The sequence below is a fragment of the Drosophila obscura genome, unplaced genomic scaffold (genome assembly GCF_018151105.1).
Source record: "Drosophila obscura isolate BZ-5 IFL unplaced genomic scaffold, ASM1815110v1 contig_190, whole genome shotgun sequence".
Taxonomy (NCBI): Eukaryota; Metazoa; Arthropoda; class Insecta; order Diptera; family Drosophilidae; genus Drosophila; species Drosophila obscura.
The window spans coordinates 470,824-495,990 of NW_024542779.1; the positions used below are offsets into that span (position 1 = coordinate 470,824).

The 25,167-nt window shown below is 51.3% G+C and overlaps 5 protein-coding genes across 8 annotated transcripts; 4 read left to right on the forward strand and 1 right to left on the reverse strand.

Annotated features, from left to right (window-relative positions):
* Positions 1-5,670: 5,670 nt before the first annotated feature.
* LOC111071922 (27 kDa hemolymph protein) lies at positions 5,671-7,010 on the forward strand. Its single transcript, XM_022363470.2, has 2 exons — positions 5,671-5,920; positions 5,986-7,010. Exons 1-2 carry the CDS (start codon positions 5,731-5,733, stop codon positions 6,777-6,779), a joined length of 984 nt encoding a protein of 327 aa, XP_022219162.2. The 5' UTR covers positions 5,671-5,730; the 3' UTR covers positions 6,780-7,010.
* A 2,285-nt stretch (positions 7,011-9,295) lies between these two features.
* On the reverse strand, positions 9,296-11,083 carry LOC111071943. The gene has a single exon (XM_022363497.2). The coding sequence runs from the start codon at positions 11,073-11,075 to the stop codon at positions 9,318-9,320; it is 1,758 nt and encodes a 585-aa protein (XP_022219189.1). The 5' UTR covers positions 11,076-11,083; the 3' UTR covers positions 9,296-9,317.
* A 233-nt stretch (positions 11,084-11,316) lies between these two features.
* On the forward strand, positions 11,317-18,289 carry LOC111071944 (probable serine/threonine-protein kinase DDB_G0267686). Of its 4 annotated transcripts, none has more exons than XM_022363501.2 (2): positions 11,317-11,545; positions 17,256-18,289. In XM_022363501.2, the coding sequence occupies exons 1-2, from the start codon at positions 11,432-11,434 to the stop codon at positions 18,120-18,122; spliced, it is 981 nt and encodes a 326-aa protein (XP_022219193.2). In that variant the 5' UTR covers positions 11,317-11,431; the 3' UTR covers positions 18,123-18,289. The 4 variants fall into 4 exon arrangements, with proteins under 4 accessions (XP_022219193.2, XP_022219194.2, XP_022219192.2 ...); XM_022363502.2 differs by lacking the exon at positions 11,317-11,545 and adding an exon at positions 14,866-15,213; XM_022363500.2 differs by lacking the exon at positions 11,317-11,545 and adding an exon at positions 14,866-15,199.
* Positions 15,729-16,466, forward strand: LOC111071945. Its single transcript, XM_022363503.2, has one exon. It carries the CDS (start codon positions 15,788-15,790, stop codon positions 16,340-16,342), a length of 555 nt encoding a protein of 184 aa, XP_022219195.2. The 5' UTR covers positions 15,729-15,787; the 3' UTR covers positions 16,343-16,466.
* Positions 18,290-21,714: 3,425 nt separating the features above from the next.
* On the forward strand, positions 21,715-24,189 carry LOC111071957. The gene is made up of 4 exons (XM_041593490.1): positions 21,715-21,819; positions 22,402-22,548; positions 22,624-22,826; positions 23,472-24,189. Exons 1-4 carry the CDS (start codon positions 21,715-21,717, stop codon positions 24,187-24,189), a joined length of 1,173 nt encoding a protein of 390 aa, XP_041449424.1.
* Positions 24,190-25,167: the final 978 nt, after the last annotated feature.

Consider the following 25,167-nt stretch of genomic DNA (forward strand, 5'->3'; position numbering starts at 1 on the left):
AAGCTGCTGCCCATGTCTCCCATGTCTGGCTGTGCCCCCCCACAGAAGCGAGTCTCCAAAGTACTGGCACAATGGCAAGCATTTGGATGCCCTTTAAGTGCCACCCAACCGGGGGGTTACTCCTCTCCTGATTAGCGCCCAAAATGTAAGCTGCTTATGGGATTTCTCAGCCACTCATTTGTTGCACAAAGAAGATGCAGCTGACGACGGCGACTAATTTCTATTTAATTGAAAATTCTAAATTGAAATAATAATAAGGAAATATTTCCAGCACTGCCCGCACACACACACCGCACACACACACACGCACACACACACACGCACACACACAACGCTGTCAGCCAGTTAGCCCATTTTAGCCAACAGTCAGCCAATCAATCAATCAATCATAGGTTTGGGCAAGAGCCAGGACACAAAAACAAATTCCATTCCAGTTGCAGCTTGACCCCTGACCCCTGACCGCTGACCTGCCCTGCATACACACATACACATGCACATGCACAGGATTGGCACTGGCCATGGACTGGCTCTGGACTGGGACTGGCGGACTGGGACTGGCACTGGGACTGGCACTGGGACTGGTTTAATGGATGGATTGCCCCGGACTGGCTGAATGGCCTGACCGAATGGGCTGCTGCACCTCCATTTGCCCTATTTGTTTATTAAAATTAAATTTTGCATAATAAACCATACGAAAAATTGGGCTTGGGCTTTGTTTTTGCTGCTGCTGCCAGGCAATAATTTACTTTTACTTAGAGCAGTCGACAGAGAGAGAGAGAGAGAGAGAGAGAAAGGCTTTGAATAATTGATGAAATCGTCCATGAATTGGCCATTCATGCACTTTAAGCTGATGCACACACACACACACACACACACACACACATTGCATGTGGATAGTCCTGTGTCCTGTGTGGCCTGCGTGCCATAAATCAGCCTTGGAAGGAGTCAGTGGGGCCAAGGCCAACTGCCAGCTGCAGGGAAAGTCACTTTAAGATGAGAACTAGATGCCATGCCATGCCATGCCATTGCTGGCATCCCCCCGATCAGCCAGCCCAGCCCAGCCCAGCCCAGCCCACATTGACCTCATCGCCTCGACTTATTTGGCACTAATTTATCCGTTTTGTGGTCCATAACTCAAGTCGCAAAATATTTTGTTTGAATGCGAATGAACTGCGGCGGGGCAAAGGCGTGGGACAAGAGCCCCGTGGCAGACAGACAGCGGGCACGGCGGAGTGGCAACTTTTACGGGTTGCTGGTCTACGGTGTTGCTGTTGTCTAACTGCAGCAGCAGCAGCAGCAGCAGCAGCAGCAGGAGGAGGAGGAACAGCAAGCAGCAGCAGCAAGCACCATCATCAGCATGATTAATTGATGAAAATCCCTTTTGCCATGCAGGATAATAAATTACAATAGACGGACGGACAAACGTTTGGACTTGGACACAGGTGCGGCAGAACAGGCAGAACGGGGCGGACGTGCAGCATGTGCCGCAAAATAGCCGACAGGAAGAGGCGGCGGCGGCGGCATATGGGGCAGGCTTTGATTTGGCACGCAGCATGCATGTGTGCGGCTCTCCCCTGCTCTCCTCTCTCTCTGTCTCTTTGTGGCGCTTTCTCTCGCTGGCCACACGGCATTAAGCTTTACGGCATCCAGCGGTATCCATTCCACGGTCCAGATCCAGGTCCAGGACAACGCTGAAGCGTTGCCTGCTTTCCAAATTAGCTTAATTTCATTTAAAAGGATACACGGCAGCATGCAGCACATGAGAGAGAGTGCGAGCGAGAGAAGCAGAGAGCAGAGAGCAGAGAGGGTATGGCTGGGGCATGTTTGATATGAGGCAAGCCAGGGGGACAAAAAAAAACAGAGAAAGCGCAGAGCAACAGCAGATGAAAAGCAGATGAAAAGCAGGATGCTATCGCAGCCAGACGTTGATGCGCCCCCGCCCAAGCTTCGCCTTTGACAATGAATGGGGGGGGGAGGGGGCTGCTGGAATGTGGAGCACACATCCAGAACGGCGGAAGAGGGCATCAGATAGTCACCCACACACACACACACACACACTAGCCCCCCTCCGCACTTGCTGTTCTGTTCCTGTTGCACGTCTTTCTCTTGCTCTTGCTCTTCCTCCCTCTCTCTCTTGCTCTAGCTGGCTCTGTCGCTGTCTCTGTCGCTGGCTCTGTCGCTGGCTCTGTCGCTGTCTCTGTCGCTGGCTCTGTCGCTGGCTCTGTCGCTGGCTCTGTCGCTGTCGCTGTCTCTAGCTCTGGCTGTGTGTTTATAATTCATTAGTTTGCTAAATATATTTCCGAGCTTAATTGGGTAGTAAAGCACACGGACTAAGCTCATAAAGCAGAGCCAGCAAGGCAAACAGCAACAGCAAGCGGCAAGCGGCAAACAGCAACAGCAAGCGGCAAGCGGCAACAGCGTCGAGTCCTTGACGTTGGTCTGATTAAGCCAGTCGGCAGGAAGGAAAAGCCATAGCCGGCTAAAATGTGGCAAATGAGCAGGAATTCACAAACTCACACAGCGCATCCATATGTGTGCGTGTGCGTGTGTGTGTGCTGTGTGTGTGTGTTCATTTTCCGCAAATTGCTAACCGGATTGGCTCCTTCAAAAGGATATAGAAAAGCAAACCCAACCCAACCAGCAGAGAGAGTCTCTCATAAGCAGCTTATTTATTGCAATATTTTGCAAATGCAATACTTGACTCCACTTTTGTTTTTGTTTTTGTTTTTTGTTTTTGTTTTTCTTTTTTTTCATAAACTTGCCTCATTAGCATTCATGCGTTTCCCCCGCAAACCCAACAGCAGCCCACGCCCACTCCCACAATGTTCGCGCGTCAATTGCAATTAATTTATTTATTATTTATTATATTTCTGGTTTTTGTTTTGTTTTCACATAAAATCAGCCGTCCTGCATCTTTCTCATTCTTGTTATTTTTTTCTGTGGCCTCTGGCGTAGCAGTACGAACGATCGCCATGTACATATGTAGTACATCAATATTTCTGATGGAACCCATTATACATGGAATTCTGCCCTGGGTTTGCCTGAACGAAGCAAGCATAAGCCTGTTCAATAACAGACTAGAGCAGAGCAGCGGCAGTCAGCGTCGTCTGCTATGTGCATACGAAAAGATCTCGGGAGCAGCGCAGTCGGTACACGCACGCGCAAAAGCTTCGTGTGGCTTCGGCTCGGCTGTCCGCAGCAGCAGAGAAGCAAGAAAGAAACGTTTTTGCCCTCGTGTCCTGTTGTCTTCGCACACAAACCGACTTAAACATGTTTGTGCATGCTCAATCCTGTCTCAGATGTGCATTCTGATGCGCAAATGTAGCTAAGATTTGAATTTGAATCTCATAATTGTACGCAAAAAAAATTACATACATACATACATATGCATGTATGTACATATGTAACTGCAATGCGACACCAATGCGAAATTCTTGTTTGTAATTAGTGAAGGCCTCGGAAACTGATCCGAAACTGATCTTAAACTCCAACTGAAAGATCCGCCCAAAAGTTGGCTTAAGATTTTTCATACTTCGCATATTTCGCAGGTTTTTCCTAGCGAAACTGCAGCAGGAATCTGCACACACGTTGACATTAGCTGGGAATATGATCAAAATCATTAAATAAAGAATATCTCTTAATGCTAGTCTCTGCTCATTCGAGATCTTTCCAGTGGAAAGAGAACTGCTCACAAAGTCTTAGATTAATCCATGCAACATTTTACTTGCTGCTGGATCATGCAATTTCTTGCTGCGAGCGATTAGCAAACGATCCCCACTCACTCCCCCACCATCTCAAAGGGGTAGCATGACGACTGCTCTTCCCATAAATGTTTTTTCGCTTCCCCACGTTACCCTCGTTCTTCTAGAAACTAACCGCCCACTCAGCAGCCCGCTGTCAGCTCTGTTCCATTCATGCGACGTCGGGCGGCGATCGGCGAGCGCAAAAGCTGTAAATGATAAAAGCTTATCTGGCAAATTGTTACGTCGACAGCCGGTACGTCGACAGCTGATTGCCAGCGACCTTTGTACTCTGCTGCCTGCTACTGCTATATGGCGGGCTATGGTGGCTGTAGATGTGGATCGTTATGTGAACCGGTTTCGGGTAAGCACAAGATCAGACGAGTAATTAGTCCAAGACCAAGCCGAGAGTCCAACATTCACAGTGGAACTGTGCAAAAACAAAGCTCTGACATGACTCTCCCCTTCTTCTCGGATGTCTCTCATCTTGGGTTTCGTTTTGTTTTCGTTTTTGTTTTATTTTCCTTACCCAGAACTGCTCCCATTTACACAACCCACTGCACCTACATATGTATGTACGAGCGAGTATGCTGCCCGCTTGGGCAATGTGAAAAATTATGAAGAAATCCGTTGCGAAAATAAATTGAAATTCAGTAAAGCAGCAGCAGCAGCAATAGCAATCCGAGACGACACGAAAAACAAGGAAATAAACAAAAGCAATTCCGCAAAATGCAGCAGCAATCGATGGGTTGGGATTCGGATTGGGATTGGTTTGGTTTGGTTTGGATTGGGGAAACTTGAGAGCTGATCGCTGATCGCTGACGTTGCGGCTTTGTTCTTAATTTGTAGCATTTGTACTTGTTGTTGTCCGGGTTGCTAAACAGTATCGCTTTGGCTACATGATATTTACACATAAAATATTGGTTATGGCCATATACATATGTATGTATAAGGCAGAGGGCGACCGATAAGATAAGATATGCGCCAGCGCATAGCAATCGGATCGGAAATGGTTGGAACACACAATGTTTAAGTTGAATTTATAGCTGCCAGCTACATAGTGATAGGAGGTACATACATACATACATATGTATATTCCGCACTCTATCTATAGCCATGACTGTGACTATCCTGTCCCTGTCCCTGTGACTGTGCCTGTCCCTGTGCGTGTGACTCTCGCTCTCTCTCTGTGACTCTCCCTCTAACCCTTCGATTCGGTTGGACTGGACTGGACTGGACTGCAGCGTGAATCATTCACTCACATTCAATCCCCGCACCTGAATGTGTCTGTGTGTATGTGTGTGTGCGCGACAGAAGCGGATGCCTGGGAAACTTTGTACTTTGCCTCACACACACACACACACACACACATTGAGGGGCTGTGGCAATGGCGAAATCTGTTCCGTGCCCCCGAAGTGTGAATGATGTCACTGTCGTCGGCTGATTGAACAAAGCCCCGAGCCGCGATCGCACAGTGGCCGCAAATATGTGGAAAATATTTTTATGCATGAAATAAAATGCAGCAAAGGCGAATTCTTATCTTTGGTAATAAATTCTGCTAAATTAAATGCGTCATTTTGTGCACTGCACTCACCAGGCAGGGCAGGTATCGATCGCAATCGATAAACTCAGCATTAAAATGGAAATTTTGTTATCAATAATCGATTAGATAATCGTTGCAGCCAAGATTCAGATTAAGCAAGCATAAAAACTGATTCAATGAAGTGCTATCATCTATATATACATATGTATATGTATATGTATATGGAGTGCCCGCGTACCACTGTGCTGTCGCCTCGCCCACCGACCGCCCACCGATCGCCCACCGATTCGCGCTGTGTGGCTTCGTTTCGTGGCGACAAGTCGGATTTCATTCACTCGCCGCAGCGCACTCGAAACGGGCACAAACGGAACCGAGAACCGAGAACCCACAATCCAGAACCCAACACCCAACCGCAATCCGTGAGATCCACAGCGATCCACTGCCAGCATGAACCACTACGCAATGATGGCCGTCTGCCTGATGGCCGCCCTGGGGGCCATCCTGCTCGAGGCGCAGGCCAGTCCCAGTCCCAATCCCAATCCCGCTGTGGCCACTCCACCGCTGAGTGCCAGCCAGCTGGGCGGACTCTCCGCGCAGTTCCTGCCGGCGGAATATCGCAACACAAACATCAGCGTGGGTGAGTTGCAAGACCAACCAAGACTGGAGGCAGTGAATATTGTGGGCTTATCTTCTGATTCACAGAGGACGTCAAGCGGATGTACCGGGAGAAGTGCAAGAAGGTGACGGGCGCGGACAATGCGACCTTCTACCAGGAGATCGAGAAGGCGGCGGCCAAGATGAGCGCCTGCATCAGCGGCGTGGCCAATCTGACCGCCCTGCAGGCGGAAATGGAGGAGGCAAAGCCGCTGGGCGAGCTGGACACCGTCTTCCACAAGTACTGCAAGCGGGCGCCCGAGGCGGAGGCCTGCGTCAAGGAGTTCAACGAGAAGATGCAGGTGTGCCTCACCAGCGAGGAGAAGCGCCACCAGGAGACGATAGCTCGCATTGGAGCATCCCTGCTGGGCTTTGCGTGCTCGCGTGGCGGCGATCAGATCGCCCTGTTTGTGGCCGAAAAGGGGCCGGAGTGCCTGGAGGCCAACAAGGAGGCCATTAGCAGCTGTCTGAATCGCTCCTTCCACCAGTACATACCCAAGGACGGCCCGGCGGCCCTGCCCGACCTCATGAGCCGCCCCGAGCTGCTCTTCTCGCCCACCCACTGCGTCGATCTGCAGGGCTTCGAGGCCTGCGTCATGCACCACCTGGAGCAGTGCTCCGAGATCACACCCGCCAATGTCGTGCAGTCCATCTTCCGCTTCGTGAAGAACGAGACCGACTGCCAGGCGTACATGGAGGCCCGCGCCAATGAGCGGCCCGTTCTGCTCGCCGCCCGCAGCAACAGCACTGGCGGCGGTGCCGCCGATCTCTCCACCAGCACCAGCACCACGCTGCTTGGCTCCCTGGTCCTGGGCTTCACCGCCCTGCTGCTACGCCACTGAGGCGTCCATACCCCCCAGCCCAGCCGCAAGCCATATCCTATCCGCGCGGGGCAACCGACAAAGAAATCTTTTATGGTATTTCGGCAAACTTCAACGTCAGCCGCTGCCAAGTCGTTTATTTGCCGTTGTAGTTGTTACTGTTTGGTCAGTCAGCGATAGCGATAGCGATACCGATAACGGGTGGCCAGATATGGGTTACCCTGTTCCCCGTGTTCCCCGTGTACCCCGTGTTCGCCGTCTTCCCCATGTTCCCCTGCATATGTGCTACTATTTGTATTATGTATTATGTATTTCTTACTTCTTATTCATTTGTTTTTTTTTTTTTGTTTTTTTTTGTTTGCTGTACTGTAGTACGAGTGTGAGTACCATATAATTTAATGTCTGCTAAGGAATTGCTCATAATAAAAGAGAGATTACTGAAGAAAAAAAGAAACACCGCACCACATGCCCGTACGCATGGCTCCCAATCTTCCAATCGAAGGAATGTTCAAGAATCGAATGATCCAGTGCAGCAGAAATAGGTGGATAGTTTTTGTTGATTTATTAACTGCACTCTGAGAGCACTGCTCAACACTGGACTTACTCTGGACTTACTCTGGACTTACTTTGGACTTCCTCTGGACTTACTCTGTACTTACTTTGGACTTACTCGGGACTTACTCAGGTCTTTACTCTGGACTTACTGTAAAGCTAATTCGCTGTTTAAATGTCACAAAAGCGAATGGACACAGCGTCACGCGTGATGTGCTTTGCTGTTAATGTTTTTCGGGAGAAACGACGTGAAGTGATTCCAAAGTGAACTTTGCTTAGGGGACGCAGCGGAATGGAAGGCCAAACTAATGCTAGAAAAAATTCTGGCACAGGAAACAAAACAATTTCTAAGTGAACTCCACTCGCAGACATATTTTTGTGGAAACTAAAAAATAGCTAAGCGCGCAGAGCGCAGTTCAGTGTTTCGTTTAATTTCATAGAAATTCTTTTAAAATTTTTTACCACTGATAAAAATTAGAATTAAATGAAAAAGTGGCATTAAATGTGCGTGCCACTTCCGAGTTCCGACTCAGACTGACGCATATGTATATTTATGTATGTATTTATGTGTGTATTTATTTATGTGTGTATTTATGTGTGCATGTACATATGCACATATTTTTAGCTTACTGCACAGATAAGATAGCTCGCACAGCGAGACATTTTTCTTGCACAAATCCCACGAGCCTATGTCCATTGATCGATGGCTGTGGCGCGCCTGCCTTCCCTGCAAGCTTATCACGAAAGCTTTTGCCAGTACAATGAACAGAAAACCAACCAAAGATCAAGGCATACTCACGGGCTGGAGCGAGCTTCGGCACACAGCTGTGAGGTGTGTGTTTGTGTGTGCGTCTGTGTCTGTCGGCGCTCTCCTCTCCCTTGGCCAGAGTATGTGATATCAGGTGATAAGGTTTGCTGTGTGGTATGTGCTGTGTGCCACACAACATACTCGTAAATGAGGCGCTAATCGCTTGTCATAATTCCGTGCTAATGAGCGGGCTTAGTCGTCCGTCAGTGATTATGGGGGTGGGGGGGGTAAATCCGTTGGCCAAGTACGAGCTGTAATCGCTCCTGCAGAAAAGTGTTATCAGTGGGAGATTAGGTGGGAGAGCGAGAGTGACAGAGAGTGAGAGTGGCCGTTTCACTTTTGGTTTGGACTGGCAGCTGTGAGTCAGTCATCGTTTTGTTTTGCCGTGAACTTTTTGGGCATTTTAGCCAATTAAAAATTGGCTGGGAATAGTAAATGCGAATCGTAAATTAATTTATGAATGTGTCGAATGTTAGCCAACTAAAAAGCGAAGAATATTTCAAAAGGCAATCAAGTAGTTTCTGCACCATTCCGTTGATTCATTTGTGGGGAACGCTTGGCAGAAATTTCATCGCAGAAATCGCACTAATCAATCAAATCACAATTTAGATAAAGAAGGCGACACTAAAATTAGAATGCAATGATTGTGATTAATGAGCAAATATTGTATGTAGATGGAAATACCCTGCCCAGCGCACACACACATCCACATCCACATCCACACACACTCGTGGCAGTTGGGTGTAAGATAAGATTAGGCCCTTTGGCAGCTTCTAATTAAAGCACTTGAAGCCGAAATTCTCCAACACATGGGCACGACTTGGTGCCGCGTCTAATCAAGCGCCTATCAATGTCACAGCGAGCCCAGAAAAATAACAATAATAGCAGCAAGCCAGCCAGCCAGCCAGCAGAGAGCTGGGAATCGGGAACTGGGAACTGGGAACTGGAAGTTTGAAGTGTGATGGATGTGGCGTGTAGTGGCAACCAGACGCAGCACTAAGATAACAGCTCTGCATTTTTTTTGTCACTCTCTTTCCGGGCGAATCACTTTTATTTCTTGTTTGGCATGCGTGAGGGATGGGGCGGTTGCTTCAGACTTCTGAGCTGCTGAGCTGCTGAGTATAAATGTTGAATAGGAACTAGAACTAAATACATAGAAGAAACAAAAAAAAAAAAGGAGGGTTGTGATACTGCGTGAACTATTTCTGGGCGACGGGCACTGGGGGATGGAGCATCATCTGCTGCTGCTGCTGCTGCTCGAGATCCGTCTCCTGCTCCTCGACGAGCGCCTCCTCCAGCGCTGACTGCTCCTCGGCATCGCCGCTCTGGCCCTGCACATCGTCCAGGTGCAGCCACACCTGCTCGACGGCGGCGCGCAATGCATCGGCATACCGCCAGGCGCTGCGATCCTCCACCAGATCGGTGAGCTCGTATTTCTTGTCCGGCTCGCGGTAGTGCTGCATCTGGGCCACCGTCGTGTCGACGGTGCGCGGACTGCAGGCGCCCGCCAGCCACTTGAGCGTGAAGTGATTGTGCAGCGTCAGCGAGTAGCGAGTGTTGTGGAAGCACTTGGTGGCACGACCGGCCAGCGAGTGGTTGCGATGCCGCAGCGTGTGCTGCAGCACGTACAGCTCGCCGGCCTCCTGCTCCTCGTGGTTGTGTGCCTCGGGCACCACCCGCGTGAAGTACGCATTGATCATGCACAGGGAGGTGAAGCGGCCGCTGCACTTGCCCCCCTTGGCCCGCTCCAGCTGGTGGGCGCGCTCGACCACCTGCTGCCAGGAGCGCTGCTCGCCCAGCGGCATAATCACCTCGTCCACGTCCACATTGAGCAGATAGTCGTGCCGGTACATGTTGCGGTAGAAGCAGTCGTTGTAGGGTATCAGCTCGTTGAGCCGCTTCACCAGCCGCCGCTGCTGCAGCAGCATGTGCTGGTAGTGGCGCAGCCGCGGCATGCCGTTGGCCAGCGTCAGGGGCCGCAGCTCCAGGTATCCGGTGCGCTGGTAGTAGTCCAGCACCCGCTGCACCGCCGGATGCACGTCGTACATGTAGGCGTAGACCCGCGTGGCGCCCAGCAGTCGCTGCAGCTCGAACCACTCGATCAGGCGCTCCGACAGGTCCACATACGGAAAGTCGAAGCCCTTGAGGCACACCCCAAAGCTCAGCGGCGCACTGGCATTGGTCGCACTCGTCGCACTCGTCGCACTTGTCGCATTGGCGGCGGAAGTGGCGCCGATCGGCCTGGGCTTGGGCAGCTCATAGTGCACCCTCAGGGAGTTGCTGGCCGTGTGGCAGGGCACCGCCACCAGGGACACGGTGCGGGGCAGCGAGTCGAAGATATTCGGCGGCAGTGCCGTCGGCACCGGACAACTCAGCAGGTGGGGGTAGCTAAGCTGCGGCTGGTGGCCCCAGCTCTTCACCCAGACGCTGAGGAACTCGCTGACCCGCACGAAGATGGGCTCCCGGTGGCCCTCGTACCACAGCTGGCAGTGGGTGGCCGGAAAGGCGTCGCCGATCTGGTTGGCCGTGGCCAGGATGCGCACCGTGCGGCTCTTCACGGCCGCCCGCTGGTCCAGGTAGGCGGCATACAGCCGGAAGGTCACATTGCCGTTGAGGAACGTCTGCCAGTAGATGTTGTGCAGGTGCAGGTCCAGCGGATCCGGATAGTGGGCACAGCTGGCGTTCACCTTGTAGTTGAGTGGCTTGGCGGCGCGATACCACAGGCCGTAGTCGACTTCGGGCAGCTCCTGCTCCAGCTGCCGCACGAGATCCTCGTTGATGGGCTCCGACACGACCTGCACTGGCGGCGGTGTGGCCTTTGGCTCCTTCGGGGCAACGGCGGCCCGGGTCGGTACCAGCTGCTCCGATCGCTGCAGGGCGTTGAGGATCAGCAGCAGGGCGAACACGGACACCGTCACGAGCAGCGTAAGTCGGACAAATCCACCTCTTGTTGACATTATGCTCGAGAGCATACTGACACCTGCCCACAGAGAAGACTGCCCGACCCATGGAGAGCACCGCATGGAGAGTGACGGAGAGTGAGAGAGTGAGGGAGAGCGCCGTTGTTACCGACAATCTAATCACGCAAATGGGGCGATAACTACCAATGCTCCACCACCACCTAACAACGAGCAAATGTTCATTATCAATGTGCGAGCACGAGCAGAACAACAACGGCCAACCCCTCGACCAGAATTCCCAATTAGCCGTAATTAGTGCAGTCCAATCCAATCCAATCCGATCCGAGCCATCAAGTTGGACTTTTTGTTATCAGAAAAAAGTGCGTTTATCAGAGTGCACTCGAAGAAAAGTTATGAGTGTATGGATTAATAGTGGAAGGAGTTCGGGGTCACCAAGCAATCAATTTGGATCAGCTGCACAAGCAACCCAAGCAGCTGTAGCAAGTCCTGCTAGTCCTGGGAGTCCTGTGAGTCCTGTGAGGCAGGCAAAAGCCTAATCCCTAGTCAGGGATTTTCCTAATGAAACGTTCAAATATGCATGAGCCAGCCGGACACACACACACACAAACACACACATGGCTTAGTCGGTGGTGTGGAGTTTTTCGGAAAACTTAATTTCTGTGAAAATTGTTTACACCAAAAAAAAAAAAAAAACTGCGCAAAACTAGTTCCTGGCTTGCACTCCACCCAAGGGCATCGTAAACGATTTTGTTTTGTTTCGCTGCTGCTGCTTGCCTTATTTTTTTTTTTTTTTCTTTTAATATTTTTTACGATTATAACTTTTTGCGTGTTTCCTTGCGCTGCCATTTTTGCAAGTAATTTAAAAATAATTTCATGTTGCTCTGTTGGGTGTCGCTCACTCACGCTCTCTGCCACTGCCACTGCCACTCCCACTCCCACTCTATGGAGTGGCTGCCTTGGGGCGAAGTTTGCTTTATTGGCATTGTCACCCCGGCTCGTGACAATGAGAGCCGCGCACCTGACGCAGCAGGAGTAGGTGGAGGAGCTGCACAGAAACGACAACGACAGGATAATAAAATTGTGAAACAACTTTTTAATGAGAAACACTTTTTGCACATTGCACTGGCCATCGGCATGAGGATACAGAATGATGATGAGAATGAGGATGAGCCGACGATGAGTCAGTAGTTTGTAAATTGTTGGAGTACCCTGATGATCCTGATGATGATGATGATGATGGGAATGGAATGAGCTTATGCCTGCGGCAATTGCATCGCATCATATAGCTGCTGCCACACTGGAGACACTTTCGGGATTGTTTGATGGCTGCTTGCTGGACATTCACTTGTTGCCCGTCCAACCCCAACCCCATCCCCCCACGCAATCGATACACCAGGGCAGCAGCGTTTCGCAGCACATTTGGCAGCAGGCGGATAAAAGTTTTGCGCCAACAGACTATCGACGCCATCAGGACTCTGGGCTGAGCAGCAGTCGCGGACCCGTCTACAATTAACAATGAACATTTTACGCCGCACTGCAAAACTGAGGAAAAACTGGGCGCAAACTGGGCGAAAACTGGGCGGAAAAACTGGGAGAAAAACTGCAAAACTTTGCGCCGTAATTGCCCAGAAAAGTAACACAAATGAAACGCATCGACGCTTAATTACTTTTGCTAAATGGCACGAGGCCCAGAGCCAGAGCCAGATCCTGACTGTGTTAGGTAAACAGAGTCCTGAGGAGCAGAGTGTGAAGTGGGGAGTGGTGAGTGGAACTGGGGGGAGTGGCACTGCACCAGGAGATGGCAGAAACTCCATTTGGCATGCGGGTGTTTGGCTTTGGCTTTGGTTTCGGCATCGGCTTCAGCTTCAGCTTCATTCTTGCCGCTGAGTTCGCTGAGTTTTGCTTACAAGGTTGACGGCACTCGCTTTTCCCCATTTTCCCCATTCCACATTGCTGGGCAATGCCATGAGGGGTGCTCTACACCCTCTGGGGAATGCCCAGTCAGCTCTGATCTTCAAGGTATCCATCGCATAAATTTATTGCCATGCTTCGATGCAGCCTTCTACGTTCGTCGAAAGGGTATGCCCAAGGTCTGTCTGCTGCCGCTGGAAACTCTCCCTTTGATTGCAGCAGCATGTGCGGAGAGACCGACCTCGTGGGCTATGTGGAGTCGTCGGCACGATTTGACTTTTGTCGACGTCACAATTTGGAGAAGTTTACCCACTTCTGGCGGCGCCGCCACAAAACTTGGCCCAAAAAGTTACCACGCCACTTGGTAAGTGCAAGTTTTTGATTAAAAGCCTCCACCTACCATACTCCCTGCTCCAGTGGCGTCACCGCCTCCTGCTGCCAGCCAGCCAGCAAAGTTTTATGCCAGAGCCAGAGAGAGAGAGAAATTGTTAATTGAATGCATTTTGGGTTCCCTGCAATGTTTGCCTGTGCGTGATATGGGGCACTTTGCCAGGAGGGGCCAGAAGGCAAGGCCCCAGCCCCCCGCCCCGCAGCAGCAGCAGAATTCAGGGAAATGTGACCATGCCCATGGCCTTGCCTCTGTCCAACACTTTACGCTGAACAAGGACTGCCCAACACTGCTACAGCGCGCAGTGCTGCCTAATAAATTTTATAATCTATTTCGAATACATGTTTGTGTCGCGAACAAACTTTGAAAGCTTTCAGTAATGCGTTTACAACACCGCAAAAAATTCAGTGTGGGTTCAAAGCTAAGAATTTTGTAATTCGCAACACTAGTAACTCTCAGTGTTGGTAATTCCTGTGCTAACAGTTTCAACTGCTGATGAGTCAAGCAAAAAGGAGGAAATCTCGGACTCATGGGTTTGCTACATTTCTGAGGAACTCTTACCCCTGCATCGGATGGCACACTCCGGATGTGTTCCACCTGGTGGGGATGTCGATGGCCCAGCTGTTTGGTGTCATTAAAACTGCATGCCCCCAGCCCCAGCCCTAGCCCTAGCCCCATCTCCAGCCCCAACCCGTTCATTGTACAACAGTTTCGTTCTAATCAGAGCATCTCTCGGACTCTCAGCCTGTTGCAGCAGTTGCAAGGATTCCATTCCATTCCAACCTACGAGACACACACACACACACACACTTCCACACACACATGGTTTCCATTAGCCCAAATTGGTTGTGGGTATTGTGGGGATTGTTCAAGGTGCGCTGTGTGGTGATAAGGGGATAAGGGGGGATAAGGCAGGAAGCCCCTTAAAGTTAAGCGCCTGAGAATGGGACAAAAGTTGCCTTAAAGCTCGCTGCCAGTCAATGACTTCGACGACGACGGAGCAGGATGATGATGATGATGATGCCGATGCTGATAGTCGCTGGGATTCCATGGATGAGCTCCACCCACTCAGTGTCCATGGGCGTGGCAGCGCCGCTGTGCAGGCAAAAATAAAAACCCCAAAATAAAAGCAAACCAAAGCAGGCGAAGGAGGAGCAAAAGCAGCTGGCTGCAGATTTTCTATAAAAGCCGAGGCTAACGAGATTTGATGAATTGCAAGTCTTTGTGAATGAAGCTACAAGAAAGCTGCAGCATGAATAGCCCCCCAGGCGCCACCCCGCCACACCCCCTCCCCCGCTGTCCTATCAGCGTCTAAGCCAGGTCCGCATAAAAAAAACCCATTAAGTGGTTTAAAGCAGTGAAAAAGCGCACACAACACAGCAGCACAGCAAAAGGAAAAATGCAGTTGACATGAAAGGCAGCACAGAGGAGCAGCCTCGGAGCAGAGCAGAGCAGACGAGACGGGCAAAAGCTTCAGAAGAGGCAGACAGACAGACAGCTGAAAAGAGAGAGGGTGGCAGTCAGACAATGCTCGCCCAGCAGAGAGGCAGAGAGCGGGTGGATGGTGGATGGCGGAGCGATGCTTGAGGAGGACAAAGCAGCTTGACGAATTACTTGGCAGCTGCTCCTGGGAGAAGGAGACACAGGAGACGACAACGCAGCAGGACGATGCAAGGGGCGCAAGAAATTTAATTTGACCAACATTTTGATGTATCAAGTTCAGTCGCAGTTGAAGATTTATGAGTTTGCTGACAGAGAGACAAGCGAGGGACAGGCAGACCACACACCCAGCAGATTGTGATGTCAAAGCGGAAAAGCACGGAAGCAGGCAAAAACCCAAAGACGCGGGCCATGAATAGCAGTAAGTAAATAATTGTAAGTAAAAGAAACAGAAATAAAAGCGGTGCGTTGCCTGCTGCTCTCACTGACTTACTGCTTGGAAGCTTTGTGAGAGCGCAGCAGAGTCAAAGCTCCGCACTACAATCAGATCTCGAAGATCTCAGAGAGCTTTCATTTGCTTTGCAGTCAAAGCTCTGATCTGCGGCTGCTGCTCCTCTGCTGGCTGCTGCTGCGCTGCTGCTCCTCCACTGCTTCTGCTGCTGCTCCTCCACTGCTGCTGCTGCTCCTCTGCTGCTGCGCTGCTGCTGATCTTCTGCTGCTCCAATGGAAAACGCCAAATTAAAAATGAAAGTAAGCGGACAACTTTTGTGGCTGAACTCCCCGCATTTCCCATTTCCCATAACCACTTTGGCTGCTCTCACGTAATGAGCCCAATGGAAACGAGGACCTGGACTGGACTGGCTGCCAGCCTGTTTTTGTAGCTTGTAACGATAACGGGGTAGTCTCTGCCTTAAGCCTCAAAAAAGTAAATTCAAACAGGCAGTATTCATTACACAGGGATTCGGGCAACTCAGGGTAAATTCAGGAACCCCCCACGTGAACGTAAAAGATGGCTCGACTGTCGGCTTTGGGTGTGGCGGTGCTGCTGCATTCGGTGATTGGCATCTCCTACTACTACTTCTTCAAGATGGGACGCTGCTCGACGGAGCCGTCGCCCCTGCTGGGCAGCTGGCTGTTCACGGGCTGTGTGGTGGCCGTGCTGCAGGCGGTGCGCCTCATACCCAGGGGAGTGCCCAACTTCACGGCCCTGCTGCTGGAGACGAGCATGTGCTGCTTCGTGCTCGACCTGATGCTGACGAAGCTGTGGTGCCGCATCGAGGGACTGGTGCACTGTGCCATCGTTGGGGTGCTGCAGATATGCCCCGTCGATGATGACTCCTTCCTGGCGTACGAGTACTGGACGCAGGCCACACTCACCACCGTCATCGGCGTCTGTCTGCTGTGGGTGACGCTCTGGGCCCTGGCCCTGCCCCAGCGGCTGCGGGATGAGCTGCAGAGCTGGCGCCGCGCCTGCCATCGACAGCTCTCCCGCATACTCTTCAACGGCATGGAGGCACGGCCAGCGCCAGCACGCCAGGAGAGCGCCTTGAACTTTGCTGCCTGACACACACACTCAAAATTATCAGTTCAAATGAAGAAAAATTGCTCAAATTTATGGGTTAAGTAATGCCAAGACACGGGGCGCGGGCACTCAAAGCCAAAGCAATAAATAAAACGATTTTCCAGCCAACAGAAAGGAGCGAAGTTTGCATCCTTTTTTTTGGCACTGTGTGGTGCGATGTCGCAGCGCAGCGAACGCGTAAATCAAACTGGACAATTGCAGCAGCAATTTTCGTTTTCATTTTCATTTTCCATGGCCAATGGAAAACCCGTTTAACCGTATCATGGCCAGGCGGCAATGCGGAAGAGGCCGCCAACTGGCTAATTGTGGGCTTCGGAAGACGGAACCGTCGGCGCCTGCGGAGGAGCCAGGAGCCAGGCACAGAGACACAGCCAAATGGTGCTGCTGCCTGTTTGTGATCGAAGGCTAAACTTGAACTTGAAGCATGGCCAAAATGCAACACGCAACAACATGCCGCAACATATGCCCACCACAGCCGCTGCCGCCGCTGCTGCTGCTGCTTCCAAAGAATTGCCAACACGCAAAGGCAACTGGAAGCTGTAGCTGTTAGCTGTTGCAGTGGCAGCGCCTAGCCATGCCTTGGCGCATTTGGCAATTGAGGAAAATTGAAAGAAAATTGGCAAGTGGCCGCCGCGCGCGTCGTATAAAAGCAGCTGCCATCGACTGAGCGGCGTTAATCGTAGCGCGTCGCTGGAAAAGTGCAAGTGCTTTCCACGCTCTCCCATCCGTGCAGTGCAGGCCGCGTATAGCCCCCAAATATCAATTGAAAATCCCTTGAGGTGAACATTCAAAGTGTTTTTTTTTTTTTTTTTTTTTCTTTTTTGTGTGCCTCCCGCTTGGACTCTTTTTCTGACTCCCTGTTTACTGTTTCTGTTTCTCTGGCTCGCTCCTGCAGATGCTGTGCCATCGATACATCCATTGCCGCCTGCTGCTGGCAGGACAGCTGCTAATGCTGCTGCCCCTCATGCAATGCTCGCCCGTGTCCAGCCCGGAGATAGCCAACAAGGCAGCCCAGTCGCCAAACAGCCTGCAGATGCAGCAGCAACAGCAGCAGCAACAGCAGCAGCAACAGCAGCAGCAGCAACAGCAGCAGCAGCAACAGCAGCAGCAGGAGGCGCACCTCAACTCACTCAGCGCCTATGCCAGCGGATATGACAGCCTGGCGCAGCTACAGATGCAGGGCCAACTGCAAAGCCAGCTCCAAAGCCAGATCCATGCACAGTCCCAAGCCGTGGCAGATGCCTCCTCCGCCTTCAAGCCCTCCTACAAGATGCCCGAAATGGAGACCAACTTCACGCCCATGCAGACGGCGGGTACGCCCAGCGTGGCCGGCCTGCCCTCCACGCCCATGCTGATGCAATATCTGCCCGCCCAAACGCTGCAGGATGGCACCGGCACCGTGCAGTACCTGCAGCTGATACCCACACGGCCGATTATCGTGCCCATCAGTCCCTATTTGCAGGCGGCTGCTGCCGCCGCTTCGCCGCCAGCGCCCGGTGTGGTGGCAGCACCACAACAGCCTGACTATTCCGGCCGCACAGCCACCGTGCTGAGCGCCCTGCCGCCCAACTACGGTGCGCTGCAGGGCTATGCCAGTGGCATCAATCCAGCAGCGGCTTACCGCAGCACCTACCGCATCAATCGCGAGGCCAAGGACAAGCACTATCCGCCCACCTTCTCGCTGAATCTGAACGAGTATATGCCCGCCTCCTCGGTGGGTCACGATGCCAGCACCCATTTGTATCTGAGGGCGCGATCGTAGAAGAACCACAGCTACAGGTGCAGCTACAGGTGCAGATCCAGGTACAGCTCCAGCCACAACCACAGCCACAGCCCCAGCCAAAGTCACAGTTTGCTGCTCTAACACTTAAGACTCTTTTTTTTTTGTTATTTGTATGAATTCCCCAATAAATCTGATGGAAAAATGAAGCAGCAGCCCCACCCCAAGGAACATCCCCAAATGGCAGCCACAATGAAATCTAATGGAACTTTTATTAAAACAACAATTTGAGGCAACAAAACGAAAACTAGACCCAAGGTGCGTGGGGTAATGGGTTCCGTTTAGGTTTTAGGCGGGGGCAATTCCACACCTTTCACTTGCATGCCCCCCTGCCCGCCTGCCCGCCCGCTTTAAAGTAGATCGCATAGTGTCTGGGGCAGGGGGGTTTCCGGGTTTCCGCCTTTCGTTTTTCACATCACATGAGCCAAGAGGGACCCAGCCAAGAGGGCAGCCAAGAGGGGCACACCACGGAACCCGGTTAATGGTTACCTTACCGAATCTAAGCTGTTTGTTTTAGCACAGAGGTTGAGTGTGGGGGGTGTGGGGTGGTGCTGTGGGTGCCCTCAACAAGGTCGTCTTTGAGTGCGTACAGAATGCAGTGCCATTGTTTTTGTTGTCTCGTTTTCTGTCTGTCTCTCTGTCTGTTTGTCTGTGTGTTGTGGAAAGTGAGCAACAATTTCACGCCCCACCGGAACAGAGTCGAGTGGAGTGGAGTCGAGTCGAGTAATAGTAGGAGTCGTGTGTCTTCCAGAGAGCGCGTATTACGCTGACACACGAACAGGTGGGGCAACCTTGAAGTTGCATCAGAGTCCAAGTCCAAGTCGTAGTCGTAGTCGGTGTCGTGTCTGCCTTTCATCTGTCTGCACTCCTAATTGTCACAACTTGACAAATTCATTTGGCATTAACTGGCCTCAAATGGGAATGGAATGGAGCTTTCAGTGGCTCCACTACAGCCGCCTGCCCTGCGGCAGCAGCAGTTCCCGTACCCCAGCGGGTGTGGCTCGGCGGGTCTAAGCCCCCAAAAACATCTTTCACTTGCGCCGCACTTATGTGGAGCAAATGTCCAAGGGCTCTCACTCTGCCCCTCCCCTCTCGCCCCTCTGTGTCGCTGTCTTTGAAAGCCCACGAAGTGGCAATACTCTTGCCTCATATCTGAATGCTGCATTAGTGCTGGCAGAACAGAAAGAAGGCCAACACTTTGCAACTTCTGCAGCACTTTCTAGTTCCAGTTCCGGTAATAATTTTATTTCCCACACCCACGCGAAGAGTCTCTCGTTGGCAAGCGACTCCGCTTATGTGTTAGCGTATTTGCTGAGTGGCATTACATGCCACATTCAGTGCCACAATTCACTTTCAATCACCCAAATGTTCCACATGTCGTCGCAGTCATTGCGTTGCCGTTGCCGTTGCCATGGATGTTGCTGTGCCAATTGTTTGGCCAAATGTGTGGGATGATTTTTTTTGATGATTGTGATGAAGACGACGCGCCCCGTGGCGTCCATCGCTGGATGGGATGGGATCCCCTTGTAATGAGATTTTTGTATATCTTTTTGGGGCAGGGTACAGTGCTGGGTATGGATGGATGATTGGGCGCACTTGGCGCGCGTCTGCACGCTTTATTTTTTATTTTTTTTTTGGGGGGGGGCAGCGGAAGTGAGCGGTTATCGATGCTCTCTGGCCCAACCAAAAAACACAAACGCTTCTCACACTCACACTCGAGAGTCGGGGTTCGAAATGGTTCGATTAATGGCCAATGTTTTGCTTCTTCTGGATGACTTACACTGCTGTCTGCTGGGCTCTGATCGGGTCTGCTCTGCTCTGCTCTGGTCTGAGATCTGACACAGGCAGTTAAGTAAGGTGGAGTTGGAGCTGCGGCTGCGGCCCGGGGCGCGCTTCACTTGTCCGACGTTGTTATAACACTTTAAAACGCGTAAATTAGCTCTATGGCTTGGTCTTTGTTGTCTTTTTTTTCTATTTTTTTTTTGGGCGGTGCTCGCTTGCTTGTTGCCTCAAATGATTTCAATTTGAATTTTCAGCTATTTACTTTCCATTTCAATTAATTGCCCGAGCTTTAAACGGATCCAAAACCAAACCCAAACCAATCCAAACCAATCCGAGGCCCGCTTCAGTCCTTTCTTCGCTCATCTGTATCCAGTGAATGCCTCTGCCTCATAGAGAACTCCGAGTGGTGGCAGCGGCGATCACCAGCTCTGACCAGAGGCCGGACCAGGGCGGTATAAAATGACTGCCACAGCTCGGCTCTGTCGCAGTCGCTTCAGTGGTCGTCACATGGTCGGTTTTAGCCACAGTTTCAGCCAGTTCGGGTCTTGGTATTGCTCTGGGTCTTGGTCTCTATTTCGGCTTTAGTTTTGTGTTCATTTTTGTTTTTTGGTGTGTGCTCAAAAATATTTTGTTCATTTTTTGTTGTGTGCTTTGGTGAATGTTGTCTGTGCTGGTCAAACCAGCGGAATCATCAGCAGAAGAGCAGCAGCAGCAGCAACGGAATCATCAGCAGGGAAGACCATAAAGGAGCTACCAGAATTATGGTGCGTATGCAAGAATCATGAACAGATAGGGGATATATATTTGGTGGGCAGAAAGCAACAAAGCAGCCAAAAAATATATAAAGCGAATAATAGACTGAGGTTGAGAGGGATAAGTAGATTAATATGTGCAGATAAATGAGCAAAAAAATACTGGAAATAATACTTAACTTCAGATGATAGAATGGATATAGCAAATAGTTTAGTTGACAGTCAAAAGTGGCATTAAATAATTCAACTAAAATGAAGATATTTCATAGCCAATCAATAGAGGAAAGTGTATGCCTTACATCACTTTTGAAATCAGATTTATCATAATGATGCCACAGATACTTATAGCCACAGATATCAAGAGACTTCGAGAGACATAGCAGGAGAGAGAAAGAGCGAAAGGGAGTGCCTCTAATGAGCCAATCTGCGACAATTTCATGCTTCATGGATTGATTGATCATATGTCAACGGAGCTTGAAGCGGGGGGAGCTCTTAGCTGGTAGCTAGATCTGTTCATGGGTATTATTATGATCAAAAAACAATGAAGGGGAAAGTTTTGTCTGAGGTAGCCGCCAAAAATGGATCAGAGAGCGAGAGTTCATTTGCAGTTCGTTTGCAATGGAAAGACAACCTCCGCGCTCCATGTGACTGACCCTCTGCATTGGGATTGGGATTGGGTTCTTTCTGTCAGCTGAGTGATTGACATTGCCCTAGAACCCCAATCGGCAGAGTCAGCCACAGTTTGTGTCTTGCGTCTTTTTTTTACTTCATTTTGTTATATATTTTGTTTTTTTTTGTGGGCCCACAAATTACGCATTTGAACGCTGGCGACTCCATTAGCCACGCTCTGGGCCATCAATCAGCGCGCTGCCCGATTTGACCTGCTCTGATCATTAGCCCGGTGGGGGGAGGCCGCCAAAAATAATTACAGGTAAAAGCCCCCCGCAAAAGCCCTGGAAACTGGGGCACGCATGAGGCGGCTGAGGCTGAGGCTTAGTCGTGGCTTGAGGCTGTTTCGCAGGTTTCGATTTCGTTTCGCAATGTTGCAACATCGCGCGGAATGCTTCTTTAGCTGCTTCTCCTTCTCCTGCTTCTCCTTCGCCTTCTCCTACTTCTTCTTCATTGGAGGCTGGTGCAGCTTAGACGTAAGACGTCGACTTAGACTTCGACTTAGACTTCGACTGTTTGCGTGACAAATGGTCATAAGTGGCTCCGTGGCTCTGTGGCTCTGTTGCTCTGTGGCTCTGCGCTGCTTGGCGATTTTAGAAAGGCTGCGCTCAGCCAATCAGGCGGCCTTTGGCGGCTTATCAGTGTGCCGCAGTGTGGCCTTGTCCTGGGCAGGTGGAGCGCACACAGATGATGCACCCACAAAAGAGAAAAGGCTTGGCCTGAGCAAATTTCACGCCAAATTTGTCTCAGCTTGCAAATCGGTTCACGATCTTTTCAGTTGACTGCCAAAAATAAAAGAGGGGAAGTCAAAACTCAATTAAACGCATCAATGGCCAATAGGCCAGCTGGTTGCCAGTGGGCGTGGCAGCGGCGAAAGGCAGCAGCAGCAGGCAGAAGCAGTGGCAGTGGCAGAAAAACCTTTCACCAAAAAGCATTTGCCACCTGTCTGCCGTCTGCCGTCTGCTGTCTGTCTGTCCATGTAATCCATGGCGCCCTTCTAATCACCCGCGTTGCCTCTCCTGTCGCTAATCCACCTGTCTGTGCCTTCGCTTCCACAGGCATTGCATCACCTGCTCCTCCTCCTGATGATCGTCACTCTGTCGGTGGTGCAGGCTGTACTCTCGCCCCCGCCCGGCTACGATGACGACGGCTCCGCGCAGCTGCAGCTGCGCCTGGAGCATCTGGAACGGGAACGCGAGCAAGAGCGGCAACTGGAACGGCAACTGGAACTGGAACGGGAGCTGGAACTGGAGCTGGAGCAGGAGCAGGAGCAGCAGCACTTGGATGTGAATCGGCCGCCGTTGCTGCCCAATCACTACGAGTGGCGGCCGGGCGTGGCGGCCAGTGTGCCGCCCAGCTATGTGCAGGATGCCGCCCAGCGAGAGCGCCAACTGGAGGCGCTGCGTCAGCTGCAGCGGCAGCATCAGCAGCTGAGCGCAGGCTATGCGTTTCCCGCGCACCTGCCGGCGAGCGTATTTTATGTGTGAGTAATGACAGCAGAGAGCAGAGAAACAGAGAAAGAGAAACAGAGAGAAAGCTTTCAGAGCATTAAAGCATTCAAGTTGGAAGTTTGTGGAGCTTGAAAGCTTTCAAGTTTGCTGCTTTTAGCTGGGACAATTTACGCAAAGAAGCTCCGTCTGCCTGAAGCTTTATCTAGCCAGCTTTGGCCAACTTTTGGCAGCGGCAGAGAGCTTTAAAGCCCTCGATACGCTGAAACGAACAACTAAAGACACAAACTTCCAAGAGAGAGAGAGAGAAGAGAGAGCCAAGAGGGAACGAACGATCGAGTTGCTTTAATGATTAAAGTTTAATGTCTGACCTGACAGCTGATTGGAGTGGGCTGCTGGCTGCTGGCTGGATTGAAGCCTACGTTTGGCTGCTGCTGGTAGGGCTGATTGATGCCCAAATTGCTGCAGACTTTCGTTTCGGACTAACTATCGCCTAATCCCAGACTAATTTGTGTGTGTGGTGATGTGGGGGGTGGCACTTTGTGGTGGGTGGGTGTTGAAATTAATGGCCGCCGTTGGCTTCCGACAAATGATGGCTGATTGCGGGAATTAAGCAACCAATCAGCATAGTATCATAGCACCTCGTTAACGTTAACAATTTCTGCTCCCTGCCTCCACAGCGGACCCACAGCAGCCACGCCCACAACAACGACAGCGACAGCGACGGCAGCAACAGAAACAACAGCAGCAGCCGCAGCCGCAGCAAGCTCCGCGAGACTCCTGAAGCCCATTGTGCCCTATGATCTGGATCTGCAGCTGAATGGCATTCAGTATGTGGGGAGCAATGCCCTGCCACTGCCTCGACCACAGCGGCCGACCTTTGTTTACGGCTATACGCAACCGCCGCCGTCCAGACTGTACGCCGCCCGACCGCCGCCAGGACTGGGACAGGGACTGGGATTGGGATTGGGATTGCAACAATCGAAGCAGTTCGCCTATGCACCGCTGCCGCAGCGCAGCTACGCCACTGGGCATCGCATACCCCTGCCGTATCCGCCCAGCTTCATCAGCATCACGACGCGACGGCCCTCGGGCCACGGGCATGGGAGCCACCATGGAGAGCAGCCCTTCCGGCCCTCGCAGCCGGATCCCACGCCCGATCTGTTTGCCGGACGTGCGTCCAAGTCGCTGCTGGACTCGTACATACCCAGCTGGGAGGTGTTGCGGCTGCTACAGCAGACCCAGCCACATCCACATCCACATCCGTACAGCAGTCATGGTCCGGTGCAGCGGCATACCCTGGCCTACCCCGTCGTCTCACGCCAGCTGAGGCTGGTCAAGCGGGGCTCCGAGGGGCAGACTGAGAGCGTGAAGAAGTCGCTGCAAGCGAATGTTTAGGCTAACAGTTCTTTGTGTGTTTGTGTTTTTATTTTATATATATTTTACGACTATTTATTAAAGCCAATAACGAGCAATAAACGTTGAACGACGAACGATGATTCGCTTTAGATGGAGCAGATCGAGCCGCAGTCTTCCTGCATTCTCAGTCGCCCCCAAGAGAGACAGCTCTCGGCAGAGATCACATAACAGCCGCTAGACCGGCAACGGGTGCAGCAGCCATACGCCAAAAAAAAGAAACATTCAACATTCAACAGGCTGAACCTCATCTTCAGTTTCAGTTTTGATTTTTTTTCCTTTTTTTTTTTTTTTTTTTTTTTTCGTTTTGCGGGCCATTTAAAGCTGGAGCCAGAGACAGAGCTGAAGCTCAAGCCAATCGAATCAAATGTGCAATATGTGACTTTGTCAATGAGCCAGTGGGGCTGCTCTTCACTTCGCTTCTGGAGCTGCCGCTGCTGCTCACGTAATCGCGGCCATAAAGCCAACCAGCCAACAGCAATAACAAACAATTATGGGCAGTGGCAGAGAGGCAGAGTGGCAGAGGGAGCGAGAGGCAGCGCAAGAGGAGCAACAAGTCGCGGCTAGATTATGATTTGTGTGGCAGTGTGCCCCATGTGGCATGGCAGCCTGCAAGTCCGCCGATAGACAAACGGACAGGTGGAAATTTATGCAAGTAGGAAGCGAAGATGCTCCAAAGATGCCACAAAGATGCTGCCTGTATCCCGTACATCCCCTGGTATCTCCCTACCCGTACTCGTATGTGTTTTTGGTTTTTTCTGGCCATCTCATGTTTGTTAATGAAGCTGCCACTGGATGGGGCACATTAAAATTGTTGCATTGTCTGCCTGTTTGTCACCCATTAAATATGCAGACAGCACTTGAGCCTGAGTGGGGCCCTGCCCTTTGGCTGGAAAGGGAGGCTGAGACTGGGACTGGGACTGGGGTGGTTTGGTCGGTCACTTCCTGACTGCAGTCTCC

Coding starts and splice junctions, on each gene's coding strand:
- LOC111071922 (XM_022363470.2), top strand. CDS start 5,731: ATGAACCACTACGCAATGATGGCCGTCTGCCTGATGGCCGCCCTGGGG. Junction 5,921..5,985: donor CAACACAAACATCAGCGTGG/GTGAGTTGCAAG, acceptor TCTGATTCACAG/AGGACGTCAAGCGGATGTAC.
- LOC111071943 (XM_022363497.2), bottom strand. CDS start 11,075: ATGTCAACAAGAGGTGGATTTGTCCGACTTACGCTGCTCGTGACGGTG.
- LOC111071944 (XM_022363501.2), top strand. CDS start 11,432: ATGAGTGTATGGATTAATAGTGGAAGGAGTTCGGGGTCACCAAGCAAT. Junction 11,546..17,255: donor CTGCTAGTCCTGGGAGTCCT/GTGAGTCCTGTG, acceptor TCGCTCCTGCAG/ATGCTGTGCCATCGATACAT.
- LOC111071945 (XM_022363503.2), top strand. CDS start 15,788: ATGGCTCGACTGTCGGCTTTGGGTGTGGCGGTGCTGCTGCATTCGGTG.
- LOC111071957 (XM_041593490.1), top strand. CDS start 21,715: ATGTTGCAACATCGCGCGGAATGCTTCTTTAGCTGCTTCTCCTTCTCC. Junction 22,549..22,623: donor AACGGGAACGCGAGCAAGAG/CGGCAACTGGAA, acceptor GAGCAGCAGCAC/TTGGATGTGAATCGGCCGCC. Junction 22,827..23,471: donor CCGGCGAGCGTATTTTATGT/GTGAGTAATGAC, acceptor CTGCCTCCACAG/CGGACCCACAGCAGCCACGC.